This window comes from Chaetodon trifascialis, chromosome 18 (genome assembly GCF_039877785.1).
Source record: "Chaetodon trifascialis isolate fChaTrf1 chromosome 18, fChaTrf1.hap1, whole genome shotgun sequence".
NCBI classification, from domain to species: domain Eukaryota; kingdom Metazoa; phylum Chordata; class Actinopteri; order Chaetodontiformes; family Chaetodontidae; genus Chaetodon; species Chaetodon trifascialis.
In genome coordinates this window covers 13895814-13912253 of record NC_092073.1, presented here as the reverse complement: position 1 = coordinate 13912253, position 16440 = coordinate 13895814, and the positions used below count along the sequence as shown (strand labels likewise).

General features: G+C 41.4%; 2 protein-coding genes and 3 non-coding genes across 5 annotated transcripts; all 5 read right to left on the bottom strand.

Annotated features, from left to right (window-relative positions):
• Window positions 1–6120: 6120 nt before the first annotated feature.
• Window positions 6121–10240, bottom strand: LOC139346927 (uncharacterized). The gene is made up of 7 exons (XM_070986303.1): window positions 9888–10240; window positions 9755–9800; window positions 9517–9611; window positions 9004–9142; window positions 7961–8068; window positions 7805–7860; window positions 6121–7178 (listed from the first exon to the last, which is right to left on the bottom strand). Exons 1-7 carry the CDS (start codon window positions 10090–10092, stop codon window positions 7039–7041), a joined length of 789 nt encoding a protein of 262 aa, XP_070842404.1. The 5' UTR covers window positions 10093–10240; the 3' UTR covers window positions 6121–7038.
• Window positions 10241–10866: 626 nt separating this feature from the next.
• Window positions 10867–15264, bottom strand: rpl7 (ribosomal protein L7). The gene is made up of 7 exons (XM_070986514.1): window positions 15237–15264; window positions 14639–14738; window positions 14359–14525; window positions 13544–13681; window positions 12399–12508; window positions 11535–11747; window positions 10867–10911 (listed from the first exon to the last, which is right to left on the bottom strand). Exons 1-6 carry the CDS (start codon window positions 15248–15250, stop codon window positions 11539–11541), a joined length of 738 nt encoding a protein of 245 aa, XP_070842615.1. The 5' UTR covers window positions 15251–15264; the 3' UTR covers window positions 10867–10911; window positions 11535–11538.
• Window positions 11394–11486, bottom strand: LOC139347197 (small nucleolar SNORD12/SNORD106). Its single transcript, XR_011603312.1, has one exon. It is a non-coding gene; the product is annotated as a small nucleolar SNORD12/SNORD106 (small nucleolar RNA).
• On the bottom strand, window positions 12040–12129 carry LOC139347196 (small nucleolar SNORD12/SNORD106). Its single transcript, XR_011603311.1, has one exon. It is a non-coding gene; the product is annotated as a small nucleolar SNORD12/SNORD106 (small nucleolar RNA).
• LOC139347194 (small nucleolar SNORD12/SNORD106) lies at window positions 13293–13384 on the bottom strand. The gene has a single exon (XR_011603310.1). It is a non-coding gene; the product is annotated as a small nucleolar SNORD12/SNORD106 (small nucleolar RNA).
• Window positions 15265–16440: the final 1176 nt, after the last annotated feature.

Below are 16440 nucleotides of genomic sequence, written 5' to 3'. Positions count from 1 at the left end.
GTACTGTACTCTGTGTGTGTGTGTGTGTGTGTGTGTGTGTGTGTGTGTGTGTGTGTGTGTGTGTGTGTGTGTGTGTGTGTGTGTGTGTGTGTGGCTGTACAGGAGTGTCTGACATTATCTGTTTATGTGCCAGAGTTTCAGAACATTGTGTGTGTGTGTAACCTGTAAGTGTGCATTTGTCCATGTGGTGGCATTTGAGAATGTCTTTTATCTTATTTCTTGTGAATGATGTACCTGGCTACACACACACACACACACACACACACACACACACACACACACACACACACACACACAGTAAGGCATATGAGTCATTATTTAAAGAGTGGAGGAGTTGGATGTTTGACTTGGCTTGTGTCATCAGAACACAGCACTCTGGCAGAGGGCGATCTGGAAGACAGATAATTGAGGCTGAACAGGTGAATCCAGGTGAAAGATACTGAGATTTTACAAGTTCCCTCTAAGAATACAGAGAATTTTGTAAGTATTGTATCAGACAGTTGCAGCTTTCATCATGACCCCAAGTGAGTCTCTTCATGCAACACTTACATGAGCATCTGTTTGAGTAGTGCATCCCGCTAATGATGCTCTGTTCATTCCTTGTCATCGCTGTTTGATGGTTTATGGATGAGAACATGCTTCAGGACCAGAGAAGCAAAGAGGGATGATGACACTTCAGCAACAGCTCTGCAGGCCGGCTTGGACCTGGACCAGCGCCAATGTAATGACAACAAAGACAGTGATATTGATGAAAGTCTTTCCTCTGCCTGAACCTGGCATTATCACTGGTGATGATTGTTCCCTCATCACTCACACATCTTGGCATATGCTTCCATATGTGTTTAAATGAAAGCAGGCGTTAGAAGGCAGATAAGGCACGGTGGATGGGAGGGGAGTGGGACTGACCCCTGCCTCTGAGAGAGATGAAATTCTGGTAATGACTACAAGAGGGGATGCGTCTATCATGGTGGATTTCATAAATCATATAGTGAAATGTCAGAGCAGCGGAAAGGTTAGGGTGCGTTAGGGCAAAAGTGTATAATGTCATATACATCAAGAGCTGCAGCTGAAAATCATATCTCTCAGTCATGCTTTGACTTGCATGTTGCTGGCAAACATGTCAAATCTCAGTCATACCTGCACATAACTGATACTTTTGAGGTATGAAAGTTAAAAAAAAAAAAAAACTCCTCAACTGGCAGCTGTAAAAACTTGTATGCAAACATTCTTAACGATAAAAATTATCTAGCTTTTTTTACGATCTTGAGGTTACAGACAGAGCGCAAGCACAGAAACTAGTGAATATTTGAGGCACCATAGGCTTCGTTGCCATAGATGTGTGTTTGTATGATGGCAAAGACGAACATTTGACCTCTGAGTGCCCCACTTGAACACACAGACGCACAAGTTACTATGGGACCAGGGGCACCTGTTGACACATGTCGCTTGTTTGCTCTATCATTTGTTTTTGATCACTGTGTAACTCTCTTTTAGGATCCTTTAACCGGTTTCTTTAGAGCACAAACTTGTTTCTCAACAGAGGAGGCAGAACGTATCAGTCGAGAGTTATAGCCTTTGGAAAGAAAGAATTTTTATTGGTTGGCTAGAGGTCTTTTAGGTTAATTTCTTGGTAAATAGGAGATATGATGCTGCTGGGTCTGATGAAGACTCAAAGGGTGCTGATGTATAGTATGAAATGTAAGTAAATCTGTGATTAGGTGATTGGTGAAAAGTGATTAGGGCTCCAACTAAAGATTTTAATTAATAATATTGTTCCTTTCGATTTCGTGTTTCTTTGGTGTGCAGAACACAAGAGAACAACACCATCAAACATCTTGCTTTGTCCGACCGAGTGTAAAGATATTCTATTTATGATAATGCAAGACAAGAAAAATCAGCAATCCTCACATTTGAAAGGATGGAAACCTAAAATCTCAACCAAAGCATTTAGAGGCTGAAAATCCAAAACAATGAGCTGAAAGATGCTGTAAAGCAGTAGTCCCCAACCACCAGGCCATGGACCGGCACCGGGCCACACAGAGAGACTGAACAAAAAACATTTTATTGATAATCAGAGTCTGAAAGAACTTTTATTTTGAAAATCAGGTGCTTCCGCCTGTTCCTCTGTACACATGTTACACACACACACACACACACACACACACACACACACACACACACTAATAACAATAACAGTTACAGGAAGTCAGTGCAGAGCAGCTAAAACTAGAATAATGTGCTCTCTGCTTGTGGTTCTGGTTCATAGTCGAGCTGCAGAGTTTTGAATAAGCTTAAATCTATCAGTGTTTTTTCTTCTGGAGGTCAGTACCCGGGGCCGACCTGACACACGCACACTAATGATAATAATAATAATAATAATAATAATAATAAGAAGAAGAAGAAGAAGAAGAAGAAGAAGAAGAAGAAGAACAACAACAACAACAACAACAACAACAACAACAACAACAACAACAACAACAACAACCTGTGGCGGGATCAAGACCCGGCATCTGACCCGGGATACGCGCACTCTAATAAGAATAAGAATAAGAATATTGACAACAACCCGTGCCAGATCAGTACCCGGGATCCGACCCGGGACACACACACACTAATGATAATAATAATGATAATAACAGCTGGGTGGAGTCAGCTTGAATTAAAGGTATGAATCAGTTTTTCAGCATCCGACCCGGGACCCGATCTACCCGGTACCTTCGCGGGTCCGACCCGAAACTTTCCAGGGATTTTACCGGGACCGACCCGTAACTTTCCCGGAAATTTCCCGGGACTTTGCCGGGACGACCCGGGAAAGTTCCGGATCGGTCCCGGTAAAATCCCGGGAAATTTCCGGGTCGGTCCCGGGTAAATTCCGGGAAAGTTCCAGATCCGACCCGGGACCAGACCCGGGATTCGACCCTGGATCCGACCCGGGACACGCACACACTAATAATGATAACAGTTACAGAAAGTCAGTGCAGTAAATAGTGCGTTAGAGCAGCGGTCCCCAACCGCCATTTGGTACCGGGCCGCACAGAGAGACTGAACAATATTTGTTCAGTACTGTACTGTACTGTACACATGGAGCGTCAAACCGCTCGTCTTGGTCACGTGATACGGTAGTAAAAAAAAAGTAAGCCCACAAGCTAGCAAAAATGAGTAAAAAAACAAACGTCTTTGGAGAGCTTCTTCAGAAAGGGGAAAAGGCCAACTTCCAAGAAAAAGAAAGGTGCATTTAAGAGACAATATCAGCAGTCCTACTTAAAATCCGGGTTTGTCGCTTCAGGTGATTCTCACGCGCCAAGCCCGCTCTGCGTAACATGTGGCGACAGGCTCGTAAATGAGGCAATAAAGCCTTCTCGTTGAAGAGAAACAAGCGCAGGGCTCCCACTAATTACAACAACTATACACTCAGGGTAATGGTGAGTTATGTTTTTAATAATTACTTTTTATTCGTTTCTGTGCCGATCCGGCAAAGCATTGCTGTACGTGAAACCGGTCCATGGCGCAAAAAAGGTTGGGGACCGCTGATTTAAAGCTCCATTGAGCGGGATTTTAATTCTCTGTGGGTTATATTAGCGATTGTTTTCATATTACAGCCATTCTTGTCATAAAAAAAATATTGGATTATTGGATTACGGGTACACATGTGCACTATTAAGTAGCTGCTTATTAGTGTGCATGTTACTAACATTTTGGCTCTGCACTATAAAGCATTTATTCACGCCTTGTTCTGGGGGGTTGAGTTTTTAAGGGTTAGGGTTAAGATTAAGATCATAATTCACGTACAATCAATTGGTAGTAAACAGGAGGTTATGGAGAGAAAATCGTCCAAAAAAAAAAAGTTAATGGATAGAATATGGTCATGCAGAATAAGGCAATGATATGTGCTTTATAATGACTAACAAAGAGTCAATGTGCAACTAATATGCATGCTGAAGAATAGCTAATAATGGTGAATATGTGCATCTTTATATTAAGCGTTAGCAAATACTGACTATGCCTTCTTCAGATGCAGCTTTAGAGCACTGGCACTAAACAGCAAACATGTCATCCACACTAATTATATAAAGCACTGATCTTTGTCCCCAAACCCAAGCTGACTCTTTTCCTCTCACACTGACCCAAACATATTTAGGGCATTTTTGATTTGCGGCGTTGGCAAAGCTATAATCTGGCAGACAGGCTACATTCTCCGATCCCTGCTGACAGAGTCAACTGGCACACTATCAAGGCAGCCGAAACAGTAACACAACCTTGGCTTTCCTCACTGAAGCACTGGTTGAGCTGGGGACACGCAGTCCACTCCCATCTATTGTTCTGACAGAAAACACTATATTGACAATAGTGATGTAAAACTTTTGGTGGCAAATATAAGGAAAAAATAAATGTAAACATTAAAAGAAAACAGATTTGCACATGAACCTTAAAAGTTCTTTTGATCCAGATAAAATCATGTAGCACTTTTGCATCAAAAGCTCACTGATCAATCAAAATGAGCCCTGGCTGATTTAAATAAGCACTGCACTCAGTCCTGGTTAAGAGCTCCATTGAGCTACAGTGAAACGATAAACCACTTGTGGGCAGGTCTCAGTACAGCTCTTATTAAAGGCCTCATTGTTGACTGTTTGTTCCAGGTCATTTTGTTTCACTACACTTGAAAGAGACGGTAAAAACCCTGCAAGAAGAGGGAGACCCGGCCTCTGTTTGAGCCTGAGTACAGCCCCCCTTCACTTAGCATGAATAAGGGGATGGCTCTGTGTTTCTAGGTCACAGTGTGTCCCTGAAATGCACACCTCACACACAGGGAGGGAGAGAGGAACACAAACAGAACCTAACATCTGACAAGATCGCATTTGTATTTAATGGGGAGCTCGGGGACACACTCTCGGAAATGAAACACAGATAACAGCTGAGTGGCACAGTGACCAAAATCACTGATCTTACTCACATCCTGATGACGGTTTCTACTCTCACCCTCACCCTCCCGTATCTGCTCTCTCCACTTTGTTTAATCACGTGGAAAGTAAAATAAAACAATGAAACAAAAACCTTGATCTTTCACTCGGAAGTCTTTCAGATCGTCAGGAGGCCTTGATGTGTCACTCTCAGGCCCATCGGCCTCACTCGACACGATCTCAATGACAGACTGCAGGACACTCCTTGGAAAGCCAGTGAAGTGTCTCTGTTTCCTCATGCCCCATAACACACGTCACAGAGGAGTGGAGCAGCCAGAACAACTTCATCTGGGACATACACACTTTTGAACTTTTATTTATCTGTCAGCGGCCATGCCACGTAAAACATTACGGACTTAATGTTAAGCAACGCTGAGCATTCAATCAACGATGAAGGTCAGCATGGATGGCAAAAAAAGAGTGAGCCAGTTAATAGATTTTTATGTCTGGAGGTGTGTGAACTTCCACTTTGTCTTTCAAATAAACTTTTAATTAAGACGAGAATTATGTCACACATGATGCATTTTTGTGTGATTTTCTTACTTTTTTTTTTTTTTTTTCAAATCATAACCTTGTCCTTTTTTTCTTCTGGTACTTGTTCAGTACTCCAGCTTTACAGTCCTGTTCTTCAGGCTACAGTATGTCTATGGCATCTGACTTCAAATCCTGCACTGCAGCAGGTGAATTTTTATGTGTATGCCATGATATACAATATGATTATGACTATTGCCTTTCTGCTGTAGTTACTCACACTACGATTAGTAATGCAGCGATACAGTAAAGGGCTGAAACAACAACACAAATTAGAAATGAGTACGAATGATAACTCTTGTTGCCACGTCATCAAATAATAACGGATTCTTCATTTTCCTCCAAACAAAAAGACAATTGCCATGACTGCTGTCTTTGTCAAATGCAATGAACAAGACCATTCAGAGACATGAGCTGCCCTCCATACAGCAACAGAACAATGCATTATGTGGGAAAGTACCACATTCTGGGATCTGGGGGCACAGTTTTGTGTCTGTTTTGCAGATATGGAATGTAGATTATGTTTCATTGCAATCTTTCAGGCATTCTGATGACTGCGCTGGTCCATATGTACATGCCAAAAGGAAGGGAAGCTCCAGGACAAAAGGGAAGAAGCACTCAACAAAAAGAGTAACAATAACAAAAATAAATTTATTTAATTTCAGGAAGACGTTTAACAAGGCACAATAATGGTTTTGCTAAACTATTTAACATAGATATGTTACTTGCTTAAAGGCAGAATGAGTAGGACGATGTATAGACTCATACAAAAAACAAACCCTCTCAATCATCACTTCTGGTGTTGTGTGGCGGTGTATCTGCAGAGCCCCTGCCCTCTGCCTGCACTTCATTATTTTCCTGTGTTTGTGATGTTTCTGGGTGTCAAACCTTTGTGCATGTGTAGCCTCCAGCCAGTAACAGCATGCAAGGTGTGACCAGGGACCAGATCTTAAGCATGCATCCAAGAAGAGGCTTCTGGTGTCATTGAGCCCGTCAGGAGGGCCCAACTTCACAAACCGCGACCTGCAAAATCCTACTCATTCTGCCTTTAACAAACTTTAATTAGTATACAGGCAATGTTTGAAACACTGTTGTAATGAGATCCAAGCTTGACAGCATCTGTGACATATTGATGATACAGTGATAAATATGGCAGTATTACATAACAGCCATTACAAGCCATTGCAAAGGTCAAATAAATATCTGTTCATGCAGGTGTTTGAGTGGAAAACTACTGGCAGCTGTGAGTCAGAGGAGAAAATATTCACTAATATTCATCATCAGCATTTATTCTTGTAGCAAACGCTGCAATTTACTACAGTAAATACTACGTGTAATGACTAAAGGAGAGACGCTCAGGTCAGGAATCCCAAAATGTGAAGATCAGCCATGTTAAGCAGGAAACTAATATCACTGAGGACAAACAAGCAGTCAGAGCGAGCCACTGAAAGGAACACGGTGCCCTAAACATTTTGTTTTCCTCAGGCGTCGTTGGCACAGACTCAAAGGTTTTTATCCTTAACCAGTGGGACTGGGGAGGAGGTGATTGTCAGGATGGAGGCTTTCGAGGTTTCCGCATTTTCTTGAGCTTTTCTTGTCTCACCGTCTCGCCCTCCAAAGAGGACAGCTCAGATATCCTGTGGATGAAAGAGCGAGAGGCTCCGACCATTGGGTCCGGATAGGACTGGCCTGTGTGGCAAGAGAGAGAGGGATACATGGAAGGGAGAGAAGAAGAAATGAGGCAGTGAAAATAACCAGGGGCATTTTCATGATGTTGGGTTGCAGCTCTGTTTGCGCAATCCAGATATTATCTTAAATCAAAATGCAGTAAACGGATTCATTTTAGCTACACCTTCTCATTTTGTGTTATATCAGCATGCACAGTTATATCAGCTGAGGATCAAGTCATGGATACTTGGTTGTGTCTAATCAGTGAGAATGATTCAAATTTTCAGTGTTCTGCAGTAAAGATAAGTAGAAACGTAAAATAAAAGAGGAAAGTGCAGGTTTTGCACTTTAAAACTGGGGCAAGTTGAAGCACGACAGCTTCAGGAGAAACCCACACTCTGCCTGACAACACTAAACATTCCCTTTCCCCGTGTGACCCCTCACCCCACTTTGCTTTTTGTTTGAAGATGTAAAAACCTTAAAAATGACATGTTTGTTGCCAATAACTCATCTTTAACACCTGTACAGGTTGACGGTTGGATTCTCCTGCTCGCTTTCTACACAAACAGGGCATTCCTGACCTGACCTGTCATGACCACAACAAATACCTGTCTTGGCTTCACAGCCAAAGCATCACTTCAACTCACTCTTTTGATTGTCTTTAACAGTCAGTAGGTTGGAGGTTGGATAATTGACCTTTGGCCTGCAGGACAGGGTGCAAGCAGAAAAGGCACAGGTCTGAGAAAAAATTGAGAGGACTATTGATTGGCTTGGTCTGATTGAGTTTGTACGGGCAAAAATACCTGCTGAGCTTGCAGTTGTCAACTGAGAAGGTGTTTCTGCCGCTGAGAACTAAAGTGGAGGGAAAGAGGATAGCTGGACTTGTGTTCAGTTCATATCTTTCAGGGTAGCTGGAAGACAAAATTGAGGACATGTATGAATATACATGCAATTATGGCTGTTGACTTAAATCTTTTGTATCTGGTGTCTTTCTGTGATGAAATTAGTACAAATTTATCTCTGTTTTGCTTGAAGAAGACCCACTCATTTTATGTGAAAAGGTCAAGGTGTGTATGTTCTTCCAAATGGTATTCTAAGTGCTATATGAAAATGAAGGCAGCCTTCTGTCCATTAAGAAAAAGTGCCATCAAACTAAACTGTTCCCACAAACAGAGGACGTACAGTAATAAATGATTGTGATCTCATTCCTGTGCAAAATAATAATGATTCAATTCAAGCTAGAATCAAGTGCCCCGTGTTGCCAGAACATTAAACATAACAAGCAATCAGCTTTGAATCTTATTCTTTTGACAGTTAAATTAAGCGTGTCAAAACATTTTGTACATGGCTGCTTTTTTCTCACCTTCTTGTCATACAACCCTGATTGCAAAAAACTTGGGACGTTGTTTGAAACATAGATAAAAACAGGACGCAATCATTTGCAAATGAACAGTTTTACAAAGTGTTCTTGTGCCCATGTAGTAATATCCATTATACGATCACGTGTTCACAAAGTGATGAACCTCGCTCCATCCTCGCTTGTGAACGATTGAGACTTTCTAGGATGCCCCTTTCATACCCAATCATGATACTATCACCTGCTACCAATGAACCTGTTTACCTGTGGAATGATCCAAACAGGTGTTTTTGGAATTGAGTATGTCAAAATAGGATGAGCAAATGACCCCCTCCTGTTTATGTTTTACACAGCATCCCAACTTTTTGGGATCTGGGTTGTATATGGGACAGTGAGTCAGTCCAATTACTGCAATCTGTGCGGCTGTCTCCAGGAATATGCTCAGAAGAGTACGACTACTGCTCTGAGTGACATTAATCCACTGGTTACCCCAGGGTGTAAGGCCGCCCAACATGGCTGTGGGAAAGCTCCTTGGACAGGCTGAAGGGATGCAGGTTGCCAGGTCTGTACACACGGTAGTCTCTTGGGAGAGGAGGAATCACAGTTCTGCCCCTCTCGAGCCTTGTACCTAAAAAAAACAAAAAACAAACTTGCATTCAGCATCTAATATGAAAACAATCATTCTCTGAAATGATTTTATTTCCAAATAAAAGGAATACGGCAAACATCTATCTTTTATAAAAAGTGCTGATTCCTATTGTGAAATTGTAATGTGGCTCTCAAGCGTCAACGTTCACACGTGCAGTCACGTGTCGGAGGCTCGTGCTCATTATGCGTGCTGACATCTCCACCTACTGGTTGCCAGGTTACAATCCAGAAACAAGCCTCCAGGTCATCTCTTTAAATCCAGTCCACTTCTTAGGCCAAATGGGATCAAAGCATAGTGTATACAAATCTGCTCCCTGCTGTAATAACCAAACTCTCATACTCTGCAGTTCTTACATTTCTTATCAAAAAGAAAGTGTCTCCCAGAGATGTCCTTCTCCGGGTCACTGTCCTCTGACTGCAGTCTGTCATCTTTGGCTAAGTTAGGTGACCTGCACACAGATGGAGGACAGAGAATCAAGAAGCAGCCTCAGCAGCACACATGGATTTTAATAAAGATGAACATCACCCAGAATGATGACACATGCTTAGCAGCATGTGTGTATTAGTCTTTTATTCATTTGACACATCTTACCCTCCAACGACGATGCCGCCAACTAAGGCTGTCCAATCCCTGGACTCTATAACAGAGATGGACGCTGTTAAGCACAGCGCTAAGCTAGCTGTATGCTGAATGAGCTAAACAGATGTGGAACATGCTCACTCACTGCTCAACGGTTGCATCACAGGAAATTTCCTCCTCATGAGATTATTTTGTGTGAAGGCTGCTTGTCCTCCGCCTGCCCCCATCGCGAAGTTCCTGTATGCTGGATGTGCAGCTGCGTCAGGGCCGCGCTGGCTGCTGTTTGAGCTTCCCTCTGATATTAAAGCCTTTGCGGTGGGTAACGACGCATTAACCTGGAAAGTCATCATGTTGGAGCCGCCATGCACTGACCGCTGAAGACATGAACCGGTTATCGACCAAATAGAAGACTCCTGGTCATAAAAACGTCTAATTCGTCCAAACAAGTCATCCCCGAGCAGCAATGCTATCTGCAGCTCACCGCTATGCTACCGAGTCACCGCGTCGCCATGGCAACAGGCTTCATTTAAACCGTTACACTGCAGGTCCGGCTCTGCTTAACACCCCCTCTTCATTGGAGAGACTTTATTGACTCACGCAGTGGGGAAGTTCACTCGTGATAGCAGGTCAAGTAACAAAGCAGAAGGGAAAAGGTGAATCAAGCGATAAATAGAAATCAAACATTAAAACTTAAACATAAGACTACATGCACCTTTCACTCATACCGACATGGCCATGACATAATTGCACCCCTGTTAGCATACATGAGTATAGCATTACGCTACAAACACATCTGTATATGTATTTCATAGGACATGAAGATCTCATAGAAAAGGATAATAGCGCAATATAACTATTGTGTATATGGTGCAATATGCATGTGTGTAACAAATGTGTAACTTGTCCTCACATACAATTAAATTTATTTGTAAATCTGTATATTTTACCCATGTCATTTCAGGGGTCTCTAATGCTGTTATTACCAAAGGGGAAATACAAAAACAAAAGAAAAAAAAGGGGGGGTTCAGGGGTTATAGCTCTTTTAAACACCAAAACAAAAAGACATGTATGAGATGGCACATTAATGTAAAGGCCACCACACATTAATGACAAGACCAATATAGTTTTTTTTCTATGTTTTTATTGTACATTTTGAGTCCTTTGAAAACCTGAAAGAGAAAAAAAAAGTTATTAATGTAACAGTTAACATGTTTTTCATTTGTTCCCAGATACAAAACAATGTCCAACAGATTAAATAACTGAGCTCAATGTTAATTCCATGCTTTCTCTACAAGTACTCACTACTACTTATTTTGAGCCCATTATGAGGACCATAATTCATATTTGGGAAACTATAATAACTTGTTCCACACCGTTAATGTTAGGAGCACATTCAAAGGTGGCTGATACATCTTCATTTAAGACTGGCATCACAGCTCATCTATACCACAGTTAAGGCTCATCTTAGAGCTAACTTTCTACAGTTTGGGAAATACCTTTTGGAAGAAAAACATTACCATATTGCATATTTTGACCCAATCTGCTTTTGAAAGTCACTGAACCAAGTTAGATTTGTCCTCACATTAGTTCTTCCTTGTGTCTTGCACAGAATGAGGCATTTGTAGTGGATGATCAGAAGATTAATGGCTAAGATGTGGTTTCAGACATTGTTGGCTTATTGTCAGCTGGTTTTCACCATAGTCGATAAGATGGGGAAAAAAGAATATGCATCATTAACCACACCTAATGAGCTATGCCTACTTTCGAGAACCGCAATGTTCCTGCAACTCACCATATCAGTTCATCCTCCTGATCATTCTGTTGATCTGATCCTCCCTGTTGCCAGCGTCTCCTCCCTCCACAAAGTGTGTGGTCTTCTTGTTCATACCACCACGAGGTGACGACAGCTTGAAGGGCCACAGGAAGTTGTTGGCGGGCTTGAAGTTCTTTCCAACTGTGTAAATCTCATGGATGAGGTCCTCAACACAGATGATGCCGTATTTGCCTGCAGATCAAAAAGCAATGCAATTAAGTTTAACTGCACAGCTGCCCCCACACAACTACTTTTAATTGCATGTGAGAAATTAGTGAAGACAAGAGATGATTCATCTGTTATTACCTGAATACAGGACAGCTTTGGCTTTACTGATAGGGGCATTTATTTAACCAAGACTGGAGTTTATTATATAACCAACAAGTTCACCAGATTCTGGTAAAGCTCAACATTTGACTTCGTGACAAAATAAGGTCAATATAAGAAGTTTGTCATCCTAATGGTAAAGTCACTGTTAGACAGGCATGTGGTTTCAGACACAACTGGCTTAGTTTTCAGTTTTTTCACCATAGTCGATAAGACGGGGAAAAAAGTGTGCATCATTAACCACATGCAGCGCTTTGCCTGAATCTAACAGTACATTAAGCAGTGATTCTGCTTTTGAAACACTGTGCTTTGTAGCAATAAATAACACTAAATACCTTAACACTAAAGAATACCATGTTACCAATTAGTATTCCCTCCTGAGGAATAATATTCATGTTAATCTTAATTCTAGAATAATCTTCACCTCATATATGCAACAGTGGATTTTTATTTTTTTTTATTATTTATTTATTTATTTATTTATTTTTAAGCAAAAAAGGTAAGACATTGCCATACCGAGGGCCTTCTCCACCAGAGCATTGTCTGTGAGGGCGATGCGCTGTTTCCTCATCCTGCCATGGCCACGTTTGTAGATGAGCTCACGCACAGACTTCAGGTTGGGATACCTGGGGAAACAACAGGTCATAAATGTTATTAAAATCAGTTCTGAAAAACATAGAAAGACTTGCATATTTGTTATTTCCTTCAAGCATTATTACAGAATTTATCATTTCCCCCAAAAGCATACTTTACCTCAACTACGATATAACAGGCTTCGAAACAAGCTTAACCTAAATGAGGACGTTTCAGAAACAATGAGCACTTCAGTTGTGTAGCTTTGAAGGATTTTACAACCAGTTAAAAAAAAATAAATAAATTATCAGCATAAACCTAGCCTTAGTGCTCATCTTCTCACCTCAAAACATGTGGCACTTGGGGAAACGTCTTCAATCAACAGACTATAGCAAATTACCTGCTCTGCCATCACTTAAAAGGTTGCGACTAGAGGTACACCATGCTCAAAGAAAGCTGTGCAGCAGCAGTCCAGAACAGAAACATTCACTGTAAATATTCTATTCATAATAAGCCATAAAAGCTATACTTTTGTGTATCCATGCTTTCACACTTCCAGCAATCAAGTTTGTGACATTGTCTATTTAAGTGGTAACTGTCTGACAGTACTTATTTCCTGACTTTTGAAGTCAAGAGCTGCAGCATAAGGTGCATCAAATACCAGGTTATAATAATATTCTCCTGGGGGAGATTTATTACAACTTTATTTTATTAACCATTTCTCCCTTATCCAGACCTCTCTCAACTAGACGCCTTCATGCTAATTCTAACCAAGAACCTCAGAGCAATTAACTCCTTTTCTCAAAATACAGATGTGTAAAAACTACATTATCAAGGAATGTGGTTTCAGACAAAACTGGCTTAGTTTCAGTCAGTATTCACCATGGTCGATAAGATGGGGAAAAAAGTTCAGCATCATTAACCACATTCCAGAGATATGTTATTGTCAGCAGTAATAGTAATACTTTCAGTAGACCAGAACTAACTGTACTGTCCATAAAATCTAAAATGTCCAGTATGGTGCACAATGAGTGAGCACTTGTTTTAATTATGAGGTCAATGTCAAGTTTTAGTGATAACAGCCTTACCCCCAGGCAATGTAGGGTTCAGCAATCCTGAGCATGTTGATTGAAGCTTTGTTCAGCTTGACGAACACACCATTGAAGATCTGGCGCAGACGGAGCAGCTGCAGAACTTTGCGGACCTTGGGGCTGACACCGTTGATACTAGAAAACAAATAAAGTCAATTATTAGCATATCTTAGCAGCAGCATGCAGCTCCCCTTCTATTCTGATTGTGGTTTCAGAAATAATTGGCTTATTTTACATAATTGTATCAACATAGTCGATAAGTCGGGGAAAGAGTGTGCATCATTAACCACGTAACTCACTAAGCACTTAAAGACCAAACTGCTTACTCAAGTACTTTTACATGGATTGCTATAATAACCAAATTTAGGTACTACTGAATGAAAGCGTCATCTAAACATAGTCCTTCAACTCCAAATAATTACTTTAAGTTACTTATAACTGCTTGCACAGCACAATGAGTCTAAACTGCAAAACAAATTAACAGTTTCACCTACTCTCAATACAGGAAAGCTTTCTACTAAACTAGCGTGCAAGATACAGCAGCAGCAAGAGTTTGGAACTACATTTATTCAAGATTGCATACTATAGTATTTACTATAAATCTGCATCATCATGGAAGAAGCATTTCCAACCAGCAAGTATGTAATACAGGACGCATATGAGCAGGATCATGAAGAGTTGGGACAGCATCAACACATCACATCAACAGCTTGAGCACAATGTCCAGTTGGGAGTACAACAATCCATGTAAATGTTACTGATGAGTCTGGCAGGTATGGAAGTTATGTCCCCAGACAGTGGACACTACTCACCCTCTGATTCTGATGACAAAGGCCAGTTTGGGCTCCGCGGGCACATAGAAGTTTCCCACTTTGCGAGCAGTACGACCCTGACGGATCTCACGCCTGTACATCTGCCTGTACTCCTTGTGGTACTTCTCAGCCCTCTTATAGATCAGTTTCCTGGTCACTTTGCGGGCCTGGGGGACACATGAGGAATACATGCCCATTCAATGCAAAAATTACAGAACACGCCACATACTCAAGTCAAATCCGTTCTTTAAGTGGGCCATGTTTCACGCATGCAACCTACCTTTTTCTCAGCCAGCATCTTCTTGATACGAAAGGCCTTCATGGTGGCGAAGGCCTTACGCCTTTTCAAAAGGCTCTCAGGGACCGCCGGAACTTTTTTTCTGTTGCACAGACACAGAAGTTCAGGACCAAATTGGAAACACGTTAACAATATATACGATCTTCTCGTAGCTAATTTCCTTAACTGACACATCACATCCTCACGCTAGCGGCTAGCTGCTAACCTGTCATTCACCGGCTTCTATACCGCTTGTTTAACTCCCTCGAAGGCTAGCTTACGTGTCTCGGAAACATACATAGTAACATAAAAATCAGCGCCATATTGTGACAGTCAATTGTTATTTCTATCGTCCCTTTCAGCACAGAAACTACTTCTTGAGTGCATGGAGGCTAGAAAGACAGCCATGTTGTACTACTGCATCGGCTACACATAAGTCTCCACAAAGTGATGATACAACAATAAGAACGACAATCCTCAATAATATTATACGGATTATAGTGTATACAAACTAAACAATCTATCCAGGGTGTAAAATGAAAAAAGATGGTGGTCTAAATTCTGGATGTGCTTGGATTTTGATATAGCAGCAAACACTCACTCTGCGTCCGCCATTGCGCCCACCGAGAAAGAGGAATTTCCTTATGCGCATGTGCGCGTTAAAGGATTTAGGACCTCAACGGGCTGTCCTTCTAGCTGCCTGATTTGTACATTTATTTTGTTAGTCTATCAAAATTATTCAAAAACAAGCTGTGTTATCGTAGTTTGACTAAATATGGCATCATGTCGTTAGACGAAGCTCCTAATATTGTTGATTGAATAGCCCCGAAATTTACGGTGTCATATCTCGTTCAATTTTTATTTTATTTTATTTGGATAGTGGTATTGGTTACAAATTCAACAACAAATTCTGAAAAGCTATCATTACGCTGACATTAAAATAGTCATTCTGACATCAATTACCATATTTTCGGCACAAATGTGCTATTGTTAAGGGAAAAAATCGTCTACTGTAGGTTACCTTTCCAATTTCCATGCTACAGGTGATGGTTATGCTCTCGCTGAACCGGCAGAGGGCGGAAACACTTCATTTTGCAGAGCAGGATCACAGCGCGCCTGAAGGGGCAGGTTCCTTTCGCTGAACCTGCCCGTTGGGTCCTGGATCTCAGTGGACTCGTCCACTTCAGGTTATAAAACACAGGCAATGAGATGCACAGCAAGGTTAGAAAAACAAGAAACAATTTGCTGTAGGAAGACTTTAAAGGTCACATTGAATTAAAAAGCCAAATAAATGCACATTTAATTAGATTCGAAAGGGAGGCCAAGTCACACGTTTACTTCACTTATGTCGGGCTACTTTAATGCTCATTTGCAAACTTTTGTGCAAATATTTTTAGATGCAAAAAAGATGTAAAAATCACACAGGCTTATGGGCCCAAACAGCATAGAAAGCTACAGTATATTTAACTCCCCAAAGTGGTTCATAATTCATTGCTCTGTAAGGGACCATCTAAATAAGAATGGCCTCTTGTATTTTGCTGTTCATACTTGGGCACTTTCACTGAATGCAATATGCACATTTTGGTATTACAAAAGCATCTGAAAATTCTTCCACCAGTGGGTTGGTCGCCCTGACACGCCCACCACACAGGGGCAAACACATCTCTGCTGCAGGATGTTACACAACGTCGTAAGCGCTCGTTAAATGAGGGCAAAATGTAGGAAAACGGCGAAAAGCGTCTTCAAATTGAACGCAGCTCAGGCGCGTCTGTTCTTGCGTAAAGCGGGCATGTGTATCGGTTTGT

Bases quoted from the DNA above. Each gene is read 5' to 3' on its own strand.
- LOC139346927 (XM_070986303.1), bottom strand. From the start codon at position 10,092: ATGATGACTTTCCAGGTTAATGCGTCGTTACCCACCGCAAAGGCTTTA. The intron at 9,801-9,887 runs GTGAGTGAGCAT...TCTCTGTTATAG, and splicing joins TGTGATGCAACCGTTGAGCA to AGTCCAGGGATTGGACAGCC. The intron at 9,143-9,516 runs GTAAGAACTGCA...TGTTTTTTTTAG, and splicing joins CTTTCTTTTTGATAAGAAAT to GTACAAGGCTCGAGAGGGGC.
- rpl7 (XM_070986514.1), bottom strand. The intron at 14,526-14,638 runs GTAGGTTGCATG...TGTGTCCCCCAG, and splicing joins AGATGCTGGCTGAGAAAAAG to GCCCGCAAAGTGACCAGGAA. The intron at 11,748-12,398 runs GTATGGCAATGT...TTTGATCTGCAG, and splicing joins TCTGGTGGAGAAGGCCCTCG to GCAAATACGGCATCATCTGT.